The sequence below is a fragment of the Eptatretus burgeri genome, chromosome 4 (assembly GCF_056783735.1).
Source record: "Eptatretus burgeri isolate ZD-2024b chromosome 4, Ebu_testis_v1, whole genome shotgun sequence".
In the NCBI taxonomy this organism is placed as follows: domain Eukaryota; kingdom Metazoa; phylum Chordata; class Myxini; order Myxiniformes; family Myxinidae; genus Eptatretus; species Eptatretus burgeri.
Genome location: NC_140964.1, coordinates 136547809 through 136563618, shown reverse-complemented (window position 1 = coordinate 136563618; position 15810 = coordinate 136547809). Strand labels below are relative to the sequence as shown.

The 15810-nt window shown below is 44.4% G+C and overlaps 1 protein-coding gene across 1 annotated transcript in view; it reads left to right on the top strand.

Moving 5' to 3' along the window:
* Positions 1-15810, top strand: part of LOC147029192 (uncharacterized) — a 78571-nt gene that overhangs the window by 495 nt on the left and 62266 nt on the right. The window contains exons 2-4 of the mRNA XM_085880107.1: positions 8863-9089; positions 9552-9688; positions 14182-14355. Of these exons, the coding sequence (XP_085736233.1) occupies positions 8863-9089; positions 9552-9688; positions 14182-14355 (538 nt within the window). The remainder of the gene's footprint in view (positions 1-8862; positions 9090-9551; positions 9689-14181; positions 14356-15810) is intronic.

Here is a 15810-nt window from a genome sequence, read left to right as displayed (position 1 = left end):
CCGCCATCTTGAGATCCCCAAAGGGAAATATTTCTCGCTTCCAGGGAAATATTTCCTCAGTGTTATTGACAAATGGGCTGCAGGAAAAGTGTTAGTGAAAGGCTGTTATAACATGTGGAAATGTGTTAAATTCGATTCCTGTGTTAAATCTCACCTTTTCCCCACAAAGTCTTCATTGAACCCAATCACAGTTCGAGCGTTTGCTCTTCAAATGTCACTTGTTCCCGCCAAGAATGATGACTAATTAATTAATTATCATCGAAATACATTTTTAAATGGCTTTGTAAAATAGTTATCACTCACTTTTCTTCAAAACGAACTTGTCAAGACAAAAAGAGGGAAATCTGAGGTATTTGTGATTCAATGGATGTTCATCAGTTTTGCATCTCCTCTCAAATCACGAGTCACACAAATGAGAAAATGGATTTTGATTAAAAAATATATTTTTTGCGATTCACATCCCATATATATATATATATATATATATATATATATATATATATATATGTATGTATATATGAATATATGTGTGTATGTATATATGTGTGTTTATATATGTATGTGTCTATATATATATATATATATATATATATATATATATATATATATATATATATATATATATATATATATATATATATATATATATATATATACCGGGCGTAGTGGCGTGCGCCTGTCATCCGGCTACTCGGAGGCTTGGGTTGGAGGATCGCTTGAGGACGGGGGCTCTGCACTGGGCAGGGTGTAGAGCAGCCTGGAATCATGGCGAAACCCAAATCCTGATCCCTGTGTCGTAAGAGGCGACCAGGGTTGCGTCAGGAAGGTCATCCGGCGTAAAACCTGTGCCAAATCAGTATGCGGATCATAACGGATGATCTGCTGTGGCGACCCCTAACAGGAGCAGCCGAAAGATGAACAACATATATATATATATATATATATGTATATATATATATTTATATATATATATATATAGATACACAGAATATATATATATATATATATATTTATATATATATATATATATATATATATATATGTATATATATGCCTGGTGTTGGCGCAGTGGTTAGGGCAGCGGCTTGGGATCCAAAAGGTCCTGAGTTCAAGCCCCGTTGGGCCACTGAATTAATACACCAGGGGGTTGACTCAGCCTGTCATCCTTCCGAGGTCGGCGAAATGAGTACCAGTGTGCTGGGCCGGTGTATACCCCGGTTAAAATAGGTGTACCATATCCCTGTGTTGTCAGAGGCGACCAGGGTTGCGTCAGGAAGGGCATCCGGCGTAAAACATGTGCCAAATCAGTATGCGGATCATACGGATGATCCGCTGTGGCGACCCCTTACGGGAGCAGCCGAAAGAAGAAGATGAAGAAGATATATATGTGTGTGTGTGTGTGTGTGTGTGTGTGTGTGTGTGTGTGTGTGTGTGTATGTGTGTGTGTGTGTGTGTGTGTGTGTGTGTGTGTGTGTGTGTGTGTGTGTGTGTGTGTGTGTGTGTGTGTGTGTGTGTGTGTGTGTGTGTGTGTGTGTGTGTGTGTGTGTGTGTGTGTGTGTATGTGTGTGTGTGTGTATTTATATATATATATATATATATATATATATATATATATATATATATATATGTGGGTATGGATGTATGTATATATGTAGCCTGGTGTTGGCGCAGTGGTTAGGACAGCGGCTTGGGACCCAAAAGGTCCTGAGTTCAAGCCCCGTTGAGCCACTGAATTAATATACACCAGGGGGTTGACTCAGCCTGTCATCCTTCCGAGGTCGGCGAAATGAGTACGAGTGTACTGGGCCGGTGTATACCCCGGTTAGAATAGGTGTATCATATCCCTATGTGTCGAAAGAGGCGACCAGGGTTGCGTCAGGAAGGGCATCCGGCGTAAAAACCGATGCCAAATCATTATGCGGACAATAAAACGGATTTCCATACCGGATCGGTCGAGGCCCGGGTTACCAACGACCACCACCGGTACCGTTGGTCAGCGGGGTACCGGTGGAAATTGTGCTACTGCTGGGCGAAGGAGGAGAAGGAGATGGGGAAGGTGGGAGAGGGGGAAGGGTAGAAGTGTGGAGGTGAGAGTTGGAACTCTGAATGTTGGGACTATGACTGGCAAAGGGCGAGAGTTGGCTGATATGATGGAGAGAAGAAAGGTGGACATACTGTGTGTACAAGAGACCAAGTGGATGGGGAGTAAGGCGAGGAGCATTGGAGGTGGTTTCAAACTGTTCTACCATGGTGTGGATGGGAGGAGAAATGGTGTCGGGGTAATCCTGAAGGAAGATCATGTCAAGAGGGTATTGGAGAGGAGGAGAGTGTCGGACCGAGTGATGAGTGTGAAGTTGGAAATTGAAGGGGTGATGATGAATGTCATCAGTGCATATGCCCCACATATGGGGTGTGGGATGGAGTATAAAGAAGATTTCTGGAGTGAGTTGGATGAAGTGGTGGAGAGTGTATCCAAGGGTGAAAGAGTGGTGATTGGAGCAGATTTCAATGGGCATGTTGGGGAAGGGAATAAAGAGGATGAGGAGGTGTTGGGGAGGTACAGTCTCAACGAGAGGAATGTGGAAGGGCAAATGTGGTAGATTTTGCCTCAAGAATGGAAATGGCAGTGGTAAATATGTATTTCAAGAAGAAGGAGGAATACAGGGTGACGTACAAGAGTGGAGGAAAGTGCACACAAGTGGATTACATCTTAAGCAGGAGATGCAACCTGAAAGAGATTAGTGACTGTAAGGTTGTGGCAGGGAAGAGTGTAGCTCGACAGCATCAATTGGTGGTCTGTAGGATGACTTTAGAGGTGAGGTTGAGGAAGAGAGTGAGGGCTGAACCAAGGACCAGATGGTGGAAGCTGAAGGAGGAAGACTGTTGCGTGAAATTTAGGGAGGAGGTGAGACAGGCGTTGGATGGTGGTTAGGGATGATTGGGCAACGACAGCAGAAGTGGTGAGGGAGATAGTGAGGAAGGTACTTGGTGTGACATCTGGACAGAGGAAGGAAGATAAGGAGACTTGGTGGTGGAACGAGGAAGTACAGGAAAGTATAAGGAAGAAGGGGTTGGCGAAAAATAAGTGGGATAGTCAGAGAGATGAAGAAAGTTGGCAGGAGTACAAGGAGTGGCGGCGCAAGGCAAAGAGAGGTGGCAAAGGTTAAGGAAAAGGCATATGACGAGCTGTATGAGAAGTTGGATACAAAAGAAGGGGAAAAGGATTTGTGCCGTTTGGCAAGACAGAGGGACCGAGCTGGGAAGGATGTGCTGCAGGTTAGGGTGATAAAGGACGCAAATGGGAATGTGATGACGAGCGAGGAGAGTGTGTTGAGAAGGTGGATGGAGTACTTTGAGGAGCTGATGAATGAAGAAAATGAGAGAGAGAGAGAGAAGGTTGGAAGAGGTGGAGAAAGTGAATCTGGAAGTGGGGTGGATCAGTAAGGATGAAGTGAGAACTGCTATGAAGAGGATGAAGAGTGGAAAGCTGGTTGGCCCAGATGGAATACCAGTGGAGGCATGGAAGTGCTTCGGAGAGATGGCAGTGGGGTTGTTAACCTGATTGTTTAATAAAATCTTAGAAAGTGAGAGGATACCTGAGGAGTGGAGATTAAGTGTGCTGGTTCCGATTTTCAAGAACCAGGGTGATGTGCAGAGCTGTGGAAATTACAGAGGCATAAAGTTGTTAAGCCACACCATGAAGTTGTGGGAAAGAGTAGTGGAAGCTCGGTTGAGAGGAGAGGTGACGATCTGTGAGCAGCAATATGGGTTTATGCCAGGAAAGAGCACCACTGATGCGATGTTTGCTTTGAGAATATTGATGGAGAAGTATAGGGAAGGCCAGAAGGAGTTACATTGTGTGTTTGTGGATTTAGAGAAAGCTTATGATAGGGTGCCAAGAGAGGAGTTGTGGCATTGCATGAGGAAGTCGGGAGTGTTGGAGAAGTATGTGAGGATCGTGAAGGATATGTATGAGGACAGTGTGACAGCGGTGAGGTGTGCGGTAGGAATGACAGACCGGTTGAAGGTAAAAGTAGGATTGCACCAAGGATCGACTCTGAGCCCTTTCCTGCTTGCAATGGTGATGGACAGGTTGACGGACGAGATCAGACTGGAGTCTCCATGGGCTATGATGTTCGCGGATGACATCATGATTTGTAGGGAGAGTAGGGAGCAGGCTGAGGCGAGCCTCGAGAGGTGGAGGTACGCACTGGAGAGAAGGGGAATGATAGTCAGTCGGAGTAAGATGGAGTACATGTGTGTTAATGAGAGGGAGGGTGGTGGTATGGTGCGGTTGCAAGGAGTTGCGGTGTGGAAGGTGGATTGGTTTAAATACTTGGGATCAACTGTCCAAAGTAACGGAGAGTGTGGGAGAGAAGTGAAAAAGAGAGTGCAGGCAGGATGGAGTGGGTGGAGAAGAGTTGCAGGAGTGATTTATGACAGAAGGGTAGCTGCAAGAGTGAAGGGGAAAGTATATAAGACGGTAGTGAGACCAGCTATGTTGTATGGTTTGGAGGCGGTGGCGCTGACAAATGACAGCAAGCGGAGCTGGAGGTTGCAGAGTTAAAGATGCTGCGATTCTTGTTGGGAGTGACGAGGATGGATAGGATAAGGAATGAGTGTATTAGAGGGACAGCGCAGGAAGGACGGTTTGGAGACAAAGTGAGAGAGGCGAGATTGAGATGGTTTGGACATGTGCACAGGAGGGAAGCAGAGGATGGAGCCGCCAGGTAGGAGGAGAAGAGGAAGGCCAAAGAAGAGGTTCATGGGTGCAGTGAGGGCGGACATGCGGGTGGTTGGAGTGTCAATGGAAGATGTGGAGGATAGAGCGAAATGGAGACTGTTGATCCGCTGTGGCGACCCCTAACGGGAGCAGCGAAAGAAGAAGAAGAAGATGTGTGTTTGTGCATGTATCTCCACTCTTTACCCATTGGTTGGACAGCTAACTTGGCGTCACCCACAGTTTTATCGTGAAATGCTGAACCTAAAGTGCCCAGAGGACCCAAAATATTGAAAAGGCCCTGGAAAGTCAATGGACCCCAAAGACCCAAAATACCCCGATGACCTAAAATACTCTGAAGACCCAAAAGTGCACCAAATACCTCAAAGACCAAAAAGACCCCGAGGACATAAAATAACCTAAAGACCCCGAGGAACCAAACACCCAAAAGACCCCGAGTACCAAAATGACTCCGAAGACCATGAAGAACTAAAAGACCCAGAGGACACAAAAGATTCCGGGAACCCTGAACACCCAAAAGATCCAGGGGACCCAAAGAACCCAGGTGATCGAAAAGACCCAGTGGACACAAAAGGCCTGACAGACCCAAAAGACACAACAGAACTATCCCATGAAAATTCTGCATTATGTAAAATGTGACTTCAGGTCCCTAACCTCCCCCCCCCAAACACCCACGCACAATCCATGTCCTTAACCCCCCCCTCACTTCCCAACTCGGACCTCTCTATGCCCCCCCCTACCACCACACCAAAACTCTGTGCTCCCCTTCCCCTTTCCTTTCTTCAAATCCTCAAATCCCCTCCCAATGCAATGTCTTCAACTCTTGCCCACCTTTTTCTGAAAATCCTCAAACCCCTCGATTCCAACTTTGTCCCCTCTCTAACTTCCTTCCCTCGAGGAAAATGTCATCCCCTCCCCCTTTCTTCTTTAAGTCCTCAACTGCCCCAAACCCCAAGTCCTCAAACCCCCCCCCCCCATTCCCAACATCTCAATCTCCCTCTTCCAACTCCATGCACCATCACCCCCAGCTCTCTGTCCTCCCCTTCCCATTTCTTCCTCTTCTTAACAAAGTTACACAAATATACACGGGGAACTTTGGCACATGAAAAGACCATTCGGCCTATCATGCCTGCGTTGTTCCTGTTCCCGTTTGGTGAGAATAATGTTGAAAGTCAACAGCCAGAACGTTAAATTCACAATCACTCCCCCTTTCTTCCCATACCTTCACTATAATTCATGGACCGGTGTTTGTGTGTTTGTTTATTTGTTGCGCTACTCCTCCTACAGTTGTTGGCCAATTCCATCCAGACTTGCTATAAAGGATCGGCACGATCCCATTTAATGTATCGGAGTGTTTTTATCTTTGCCGGTGGTTTTGGGGGAGGGGGAGGGATGCAAATTCTCCATGTAAATGTGTCATGTCGCAACGCCTCCAGCTGGGGGAGGATTTTTTGTACCAAATTACGATATCCGGTCGCAGCCACAATTCTTTGTTTTCTATGTAAGTTCACGCTCTGTGGGACCATCATGTCATATGTAAGTGATACTTCCTTGTTCTCAATTAACGCTTTTGGTTCATGTTCTCATGAGTTGTCTTGGACTGGGATATTGAAGATTTCCAGATGTTCCAGGGGATTACTCTACATTCCTTGTTGTGCCTTTGTGTGTCCAGCTGTTCGGATATGAGGTTTTCACATTTCCATAGGAGGTGGCTCGTGCTTTCTGTTTCTACCTTGCAGATCCTACACCTGTCTGATTGACACAGTCCCACAATTTTCTTGAAGTCATTTGTGCAGTATCCTTGATCTTGAGCATAAATAATGATTCTTTCTCCATCCCAGGTGAACTGACCTCTTCTTAGCCATTCTAAAGAGCCTTTTTTGTCAATGCTCAATCTGTCCAGCTCTCGTTTGAGCTCACCTGGAACATAGTTACGAAGAGCTTACGGGATGGTGCGTCGTCTTTCCGTCAGTCTGTCCGTCCATCCACAAATGCTTGTGACTTTTTCTCTGAAACCACAAATATGATTTTGATGAAATTTTACCATAACCTTCATCACCATGTATGCACCAAAGTTTGTTCATTGCATTAAAAAAAATGTATATATCAGGCCCAAAGAGGGTCTAATGGGGGTTGCCCCCCAAAATAGGTATTTGCGTTAACATTGGTTCATTGGTACATTTTTCTGATTGCATCCTATGTTGACTTACTCCTCAGTATCGCTGTTCTACCAGGTGAGCACATCATTATTCTACCTCAGTATCATATAATGCCCCAATTTTATTTATTTATTTTTCTTCCCCGTGATTCTTCACCATTCAAAGATTTGGCAAAAAACGACATACAGCACAACATCTCAAAAAAGTTGTCAACGGATTCGGATCAAACATGGTGGACAGGTTGCGTGAGTCACAAGGACGAAATGATTAAATTTTGGTGAAGATCCAGAAAAGTGAATTGTTTAATTTTTATGCGATTCTTCACGATTGAAAGACGGCGAAAAATGACACATCGCAGGATATTTCAAAAAGTTGTGAACAGATTGTGACAAAGCTTGGTGGATGAATTTGGAAGGTGACAAGAACAAGCTGATGAGATTTTGTTGAAGATCTGGCCGATCAATTTGAGACAAAATGTGAACTGTTCAGCCTGGTGGATGGATGTGCTCTAACTAGTGCCATTCGAGTTAACCTCCGCCATCTTCGAAGATGGATGGAGGTTACTGTTTTCACCCCTTTCTGTTTGTTTGTTTGTGAACAGTATTACGGAAAAACTCCTCGACGGATTTCGACGAAACTTGGTGGGGGGGTTAGGTATGGTCCAAGGATCATGACATTAAATTTTGGACTTGGTCCCCCCCCCAAAAAAAGAAATTGTTAGAGAAAATAATTTTTTTTTTGCATTTCTGCATGTTTTAAGTGATTTCCAACACCCCCAAGATTTTTTTCCCACCCCCCCAAAAAAATAGAGAAAATATTTTTTTTTCATTTCTACATGTTTTAAGTGATTTCCAACCCCCCCAAAAAAAATTGTTAGAGAATTTTTTTTTTTGCATTTCTACATGTTTTAAGTGATTTCCAACCCCCCCAAAAAAAATTGTTAGAGAATTTTTTTTTGCATTTCTACATGTTTTGAGTGATTTCCACCCCCCCAAAAAAAAATTGTTAGAGAAAAAAAAATTTTTGCAACTTTTTTTTCAACAAAATTTCGATTTTTTTTTTGCATTTTTACATGTTTTAAGTGATTTCCAACCCCCCAAAAATTGTTACCCCCCCACAAAAATTATTTGAGAAATATATATTTTTTTGCATTTCTACATATTTTAAGTTATTTCCAACCCCCCCCCAAAAAAATTGTTTGAGAATTTTTTTTTTTTTGCATTTTTACATGTTTTAAGTGATTTCCAACCCCCAAAAATTGTTACCCCCCCAAAAGGAAAATTTTTTTTTTGCATTTCTACATGTTTTATGTGATTTCCAACCCCCCTCCAAAAAAATTGTTAGAGAAGAAAAAAAATTTTTGCAACTTTTTTTTCAACAAAATTTCGAATTTCTTTTGCATTTTTACATGTTTTAAGTGATTTCCAACCCCCCCCCCCCCAAAAAAAAATGTTGGAGAAAAGAACTATAACTCTGTCAGCACTGTTGACATCATATTTAATGAATAAGATATAAGGTTCACTTGAGTGACCCAGCAGTTTTGGCGGCGGAGGTTTTGCACTCTCCGAAGTGCTCCCCCTCTAGTTTAGCATGTTTTCACCATTTGTGTGTTGGCCTGGTAAACAGTTCCTTAAATTTTTGGCATTATACTAAAACTACTGGTTGTTGGGAATTGGCATGAAACCCTCGGGAGGTTTGATAGAAGACTGCAATACGGTTCCTCACGGTTTGCTCGGCACCAAAGTAATGTATAAATGGGGTACATATCTCATTGGAGGTTCTGTACCTCAATCGGTGATTGTTCGGCTGTGGAGTTGACCATGAGTCCACCTCACGTTCACCATTACAATACCATTAAAGTGAGACCATTTTTTTTTTGGTGAAATGGCAAAAATTTGATTTTTTTTTTTTCTCAAAAGGCATTTATAAAAACACTTTTGTTGTTTCATTTTTATGTGGCAGGCAAATCGAGTCAGAGGTGGTTGAAAAGCAAGAAGAAGGTTGTAAAGATTTGAATCACCTGCAGAGTGAAAAGGCATCTGAGCAACAGAAATTTGAAAACGAGGTTTTGGAATCTCAGAAGAAACAAAACAACGTTCTGCTGAATCCACAAGGGCTCGATGGCAGAGTGGAAGCAGAATCACAAAATATTGAAGTGAATGATCTACTGAAGTCCCAGCACATCGCAGGTAAAGACACATTGGAACCACAGCAGGTGATTAGCAAGGAGTTGTTGGACCAAGTTTGTTGGAGATAAATTATTTGGAGCCTCGAAATGAGGTTGCTCGATGACGCCATTTGCTGCAAAAGTGGAATCAACAAAATGGTTGCTTTGATGAGCAGCTGCAGGACGGCTCTGAAGGTTGTCGCAGTAACACAATGGAGAGACCAATTGTTGTCACACCTCGTGGTGATATGCTTACATTTATCATTAGCATGTTTTGAAAAGTTTGACTGGAATTAAAAAAAAAATCAATAACTTGCTAACCATCCACACGTACTCTATATAAAACATAATTTAATTTCAAATCAAACATTTGCTTGCATGCCACCGTGCAAATGTGCTGTGAGTGTCTTTGTGATGGTAAGACACAAGAAGGTACACATTGATTCAGTTTTTAACTGTCACCATTTCCATGGACTAATTGCAGGTCCCGTGGGACCGAGTCGTGAAATGGCAGTGATGGAGATCGCAGATCAGTGCAGACGTTGCCACGAGCTCGTGGCTGAGTTGGAGTTGGAGCGCAGCAAGACGAAGCAGCTGCAGAGCAAGATGGAGCAGCTGGAGGTGATTGTGTCTGTTTTCGTACCCCTGTATTTCCATTTTTTTTATTTTTTTATTTTTTTGTATACCTTGGTCGAGGCTCGTATGAGAGCTAACACACAACTCACAGCAAGGAGGCATGAGACAAGAGGGGCGGGAGTGGAAGGGACAAAACAGTGGGGAACAGACACATTAGGTGAACTGTGGAAGGGAGAGGGATGGGGATGGGACGGGGAACATGGCGAAGAGAAGATGGATATTTCAGGGACTTTCAGGAAGGAAAGTAGGAGAAATGAAGGAAGTGGGCTTGGGTGGATTATCGGGGGTAGAAAAGATCGAGGATTTGGATGGGGGAAGATAAGAGGTGGTGGTGAACAGCTGTTTTGAAAGCCTGGAGGGAAGAATGGGAAAGAATAGAGTGAGGAAGTTTATTCCAAAGGCGGGAAAAAAGAGGAATGAAAGAGTGAAGATGAGCAGTGATTCGTGATTTTGGTAGTTTTACCAGAAGGGGGTTGTTGGCGGACCTTGAGCGCCCTGTGGAAATGTGGTGGGGACAAATCGCAGAGAGAGCAGGGGGGGCAAGGCTGGAGAGGAGTCGGTAGAAGACAGAAAGACCACCGACCAACCTGCGGTGATTGAGTGAGAGGCCCAAAGACTCAGCTTCATTGCGGGAGATGCCGATGATCTTAAATGCCCTGGTTTCGACAGCGTGAAGCCGAGAAAGGTGGGAGGCAGGAGCACCAGCCCAGAGGGGAGAGCAGTACTCCATCAGTACTTCCATACAATGGAAGCACGATTTTCAGATTATTTAATCCAAAAATTGTGGTCTCTTCTTCTTCAATGTATTCTTCCCAATGGCTTACCCATTTGGACAATGTTTACAACTCTTTGACCAGTATTCTTATCGAGTGAAAATGTAGGAACAATTTTATAATGTTCAGATAATTGCAGTGTTACGTTATAACATGTAAAGGGGTTAACTTTTGTGTACACTTATCTTCTTCGGCATGCTACTGTCTACGCTTCCTTCTGTCATCCTATTGGCATCATGGTGACGTTCTCTTTTCCCCTCTATGGTTTTGAATAGTCCCAAAGTTGGTTGCAGTAGGTTTTTAAGGAGAAATCTGTTCAGTTAACCTGGTAAATCCTGCCCACTTGGTGCTCCAAAGCTATAGTTTGAAGGTTGTCATCATCATTCTTATCGTCGTCGTCATTCCAGCTATATAGTTGAGCTGCGGCAAGCAACCAGTAAACCAGTGCCCATGTTTTTATGTTTGTATGTATATATATATATATATATATATATATATATATATATATATATATATATATATATATATATATATATATATATATATATATGAGGGTCGGTACGAAAGTAATGCCTCTTATTTTTCAGGTTGGAACCAGTGTCGTAGGAAACCTTTGTGAGATCATTATGAAAGGTTTGTATCTCCCGCCCATGTTAAGTTGAGCGGCACTGTAATCGGTCATGTGACAAGATTACACCATGCTTTCAAAATGGCCACGTCACGAGATGTGCGTACGAAGCAGAGAACGGTTATTGAATTTCTTAGTGTGGAAGAGGTTCCTGCAGTGGATATTCACAAGTGTTTTAAGAAATGCGCATGGCAATTCCACCATTCATGGGAGTACCTTTCATTGTTGGGGAAAGCATTTCAAGAGTGGGGAAACTGATATCGACGATGAGCCTTGAAGTGGTCGGAATGCAGTCGCAGTGACACCGGAAAACAAGAGTTGCATTGATGCGCTCATGAAAGTGCATTGCAATTGAGGGAGACGATGTGGAAAGTGGAAAGATAAATGAATATGTTGACATATTCCCTGTAATTACCATTACAATTGGAATTTCGTGTGTGTGTGTGTGTGTATTTGTATAAACATGCCCGTAGGGACGGGGCTAGTGGAAGGAGGGGAGAGACTCAGATACTTTTGTTACCTTGTGCATGCCCACTTGGCCATTTGGGGAGATGTACTCTTCCTGAAGGAAGGCAGTCGGAATCCGTGACGGGAGGAATCCGTGACGGGAGGAATCCGTGCTGGGAGGAATCCGTGACTGGAGGAATCCGTGACTGGAGGAATCTGTGACTGGAGGAATCCGTGACTGGAGGAATCCATGCCGGGAGGAATCCGTGACTGGAGGAATCCGTGACGGGAGGAATCCATGCCGGGAGGAATCCGTGACTGGAGGAATCCGTGACTGGAGGAATCCGTGACTGGAGGAATCCGTGACTGGAGGAATCCGTGACTGGAGGAATCCGTGACGGGAGGAATCCGTGACGGGAGGAATCCGTGACTGGAGGAATCCGTGACTGGAGGAATCCGTGACTGGAGGAATCCGTGACGGGAGGAATCCGTGACTGGAGGAATCTGTGACTGGAGGAATCTGTGACTGGAGGAATCTGTGATCCGAGGAATCCGTGACAGTTGGAATCTGTGACAATCGGCATCTGTGACTGTAGGAATCCATGACGAGGAATCCGTGACGGTCCGAAGACATGATGGTAGGAATCGGTGATGGTCGGAATCGGTGATGGTCGGAATCCGTGACGGACGTCAATCCATGACGGACGGAATCCGTGACGGTCGGAATCTGTGACGGTAGGCATCTGTGACTGTTGGAAGCAATGACGGAGGAATGTGTGACGGTAGGAATCAGTGACGGTAGGAATCCGTGACGGTAGGAATCCGTGACTGTCGGCATCCGTGACTGTCGGCATCCGTGACTGTCGGCATCCGTGACTGTCGGCATCCGTGACTGTCGGAATCCATGACTGTCGGAATCCATGACTGTCGGAATCCATGTCTGGAGGAATCCATGACCGTAGGCACCCATGACAGAAGGAATCCATCTCAGATTATTATGTCACTGCGACGTCACCAAAGCAACCAATTAAATTTTGTTTTCATATTTCGATGGAGAAGGATTCAGATATACCGTGAAGACAGTTTCCACTTTCTCTCACTGATGAGAACAATATTAAAGGACCCCGACCCATACCCCACCCCCAATGTGGGGTTTAGAATGTGAATCGGGTTTGGGTTCAAAAAAAGTGCAAAATTTACCCTTAAAGTACCGCTGTGCAAAGGTTGTCACATATGGGCAACATCTTCACACACATGCCTCTTAAAAATCATGACGTACGAGAATTTGCCACTTCACATGTTCACCACCATCTCAGATCATCCTCCATCCAAAACCATGATCTTTTCTACCCCTGATAAACCTTCCCAAGCCCACCTGATTGAAAATTTCCAATTTTTCCTTCCTTAGAGTTTGCGTCTGTCCTGGTACCCATCTTGTCCTCTCCGACCACACATTTCCTCGATCCCACTTCCCTTATCCCACCAAGTCTCCCTCTGCTTTGTCCTTCGACGCAGCTGTTGGCGTTTCCCTCTTCTCTTTCTTACTGTTCTTTTCATTGTTACTGTATGTCCGGAAACAGAAACAAGGACAAATGAATGACCTTGATGATCATCAAGCCGATAATTAATTCCAGAAACAGTCCTGCGTTTGCCTTTGAATGTTCTGATAGTAGTCATGCGATTGACGCCCCTCTCGTTTCAGACAGTCTGTTGGTGTAAATTGTTTTGTCTCTAGTTATCTGTTCAGACCGATTGATCTGCATCTGTCCTTGGTTCTCTTCAAGAACAGCATATAATTATTAACCGTTTGAGCATACCATAAGCGATTCTGATTTTGTAACAACCTTTGGCATCGGACAGCAAGCACCCAAACATTCGTGTCATTATCCCGAAATTGTCACTTCGTTTGATCCTTCAGTTTAGGTCCTGTATTAATATTACTTCTTTAACATCATCAGGCTGGTAGGATAGTCTCGAGGAACGCACCTTCACCTCCAAGCTGTCTCGTCTGGGTTCAAATCCTGACCCAGCTATGAACTGCCATCCCAGAGTTGTCAAAGGCAGGGTGATTCATCAATGTGTGTGCCATTCCTGGGATGAACGTAAAACGGCCTTTCCTTCCTCCGGCATTAGTTGGTGTAAGTTCAAGATGCCGTGGTGTCCTTCGAGAAGAGGAGGTGAGCTATCGCTGGCACCATGATCAAATTACATTTTCCTGTCCTGATTTCTTGCGGCAGAGTGGTGTCTCATCCAGGATTGTAGTCTTCGCCAAAGAAACTGCTTCGACAGAACCGACACTCTGGACCATGGTTCATGATCTGATCTCATCTGATTTTCATCATTGCAATGTTTGATTGCAGTTTCAGTGAAATCACATGATCACTGTCATAATAATGTTAATTTGAAGTTTCTTGCTTCTACCTTGACAAGACATCCCCCATCCACACCCATAATCTTTTCTACCCCATTATCCCTTCCTTTCCAGGTTATGATGTTTTAACCTCTCCCTCCACCAACGTTACCTTTTATTTATTTTCCATTGTTCTTTAATCGCCTGTTTTTCCTTCTTGTTGTTTCCGCCCCTTTCTTGCTGTGCATGGCCTTTTTATTTGTTCCACCTTTCATACCAGGTGTGTCGACCGCATTCACGCCCTAGGGAAGTGAGGAACAGAGTGGCTGGTCAGTCCTTCGGAAAAAGTTTGAATGATCCAGGGTGTGTTCTTCGTTCCTCGCACGGACATGCATTCAAACGTCAGCAAGGACACATCTATAATCTCGAACAGGAACGTCGACAGACTATAGATGTAAGCTCACCGATACACTCAGTGCACGGCACTCATGTTGATCACCATCAAGAACATAGATGTAATCAGTATGGTGTGTTTCTTGTCCTTTTATCATGGTTGTATTCTTTGTGGACATATACAGTGCCAAAAGAAAGTCTACACCCCCTTTGAAAAATTTTCACCTTTCGTTGCTTTATCGCCTGGAATCAAGTTGCATTAAACCAGACTTTCTCCACCTTTACTTACACATCGTAAACCACAACTTCCAAGTGAAAAACAAATTCTACAAATTTCAGAAAATTAATCAGCAATACAGAACAAGAATATATTGGTTGGGTCAGTGTCCCAACGTTCCCACCCCCACTCCCCCCCCCTTCTTAACAGCAATTGTAAATTAGCTCAGGTGTAACGTATCACCTTCAAAATCACTCAACAAGTTAGTTGGCCTCCAACTGTGTTAAATTGTAATGATTCTGATTATTTCAGAATAGAATCAGCTGTTTCTGCAGGTTTCTTCTGCTGGGTAGTGCATTTCACAGCATGGACTCAACCATGAGCACCAAAGTCAGGTTAGCTATGGGAGCATGCGCCGGAGCAGCGCGTCACTGTGTCCACTTTCTGCCGGCTCTCCAGGGGCCTCCGTCAGGCCATCCCCCAGGCCGATGCCTGGCCCATCGCCATCTCTTTGAGATGACGATCAACCTGCTGCAACCATGAGGAATGTGGTTGGCCTGTTGGCCTCCTCCACTCATGAGACTCCCTCACTGAGAAAATCTGGTCAGCAGGATCAGCGTCAGGAAAATGAGCCACATGACCATGCAGCCACAGCTGATACGGACTACGCAAGTGACAAATCTCATCTGAGTCTCAGCAATCGCTCATTCGACACAGTCTGACTCGCGATAGCCAAGGATTGTCCGAAGAGACCTGGTACCGAAGGAGTTAAGTCTCCATCTCAGATCCTTGGTCAGAGTCCAAGTCTCTCATCCATAGAGCAAGAATGGAAGCAATAAGGATTTCAAGGCTTGAACTTTCATCCTCCTGCGTAGGTACCGAAAGCACCACGCCACATGATCCAGTGAATCCATGACTCCCCAGGCCCGATCGAGACGTCTATTGACCTCTGCTCACAACATGCAGAGACATGAATATCACTGCCGTGGTAAGTGAATCTTTCCTTCACCTCAACATCCTCAGCACAAACAGGTATAGACAAGACAGCAGCATCCAAAATGTCAATGAAAACCTGGATGTTAGTTTTGACCCAGGAAATCCGTAATCCCGGCGGCTCTGATTCCTCACAAAGGAAATTTCAAAAGACCTCCAGGATAAAGCTGTGGAAAGGCACAGATCAGGGGAGGGTATAAAAATATTTCCAAGGCCTTGAATATCCCTTGGAGCAAAATAAAGACAATCATTAAGACGTGGAAGGCATGTGGTACCACCAAGACCCTGCCGAGATCAGGCCGTACC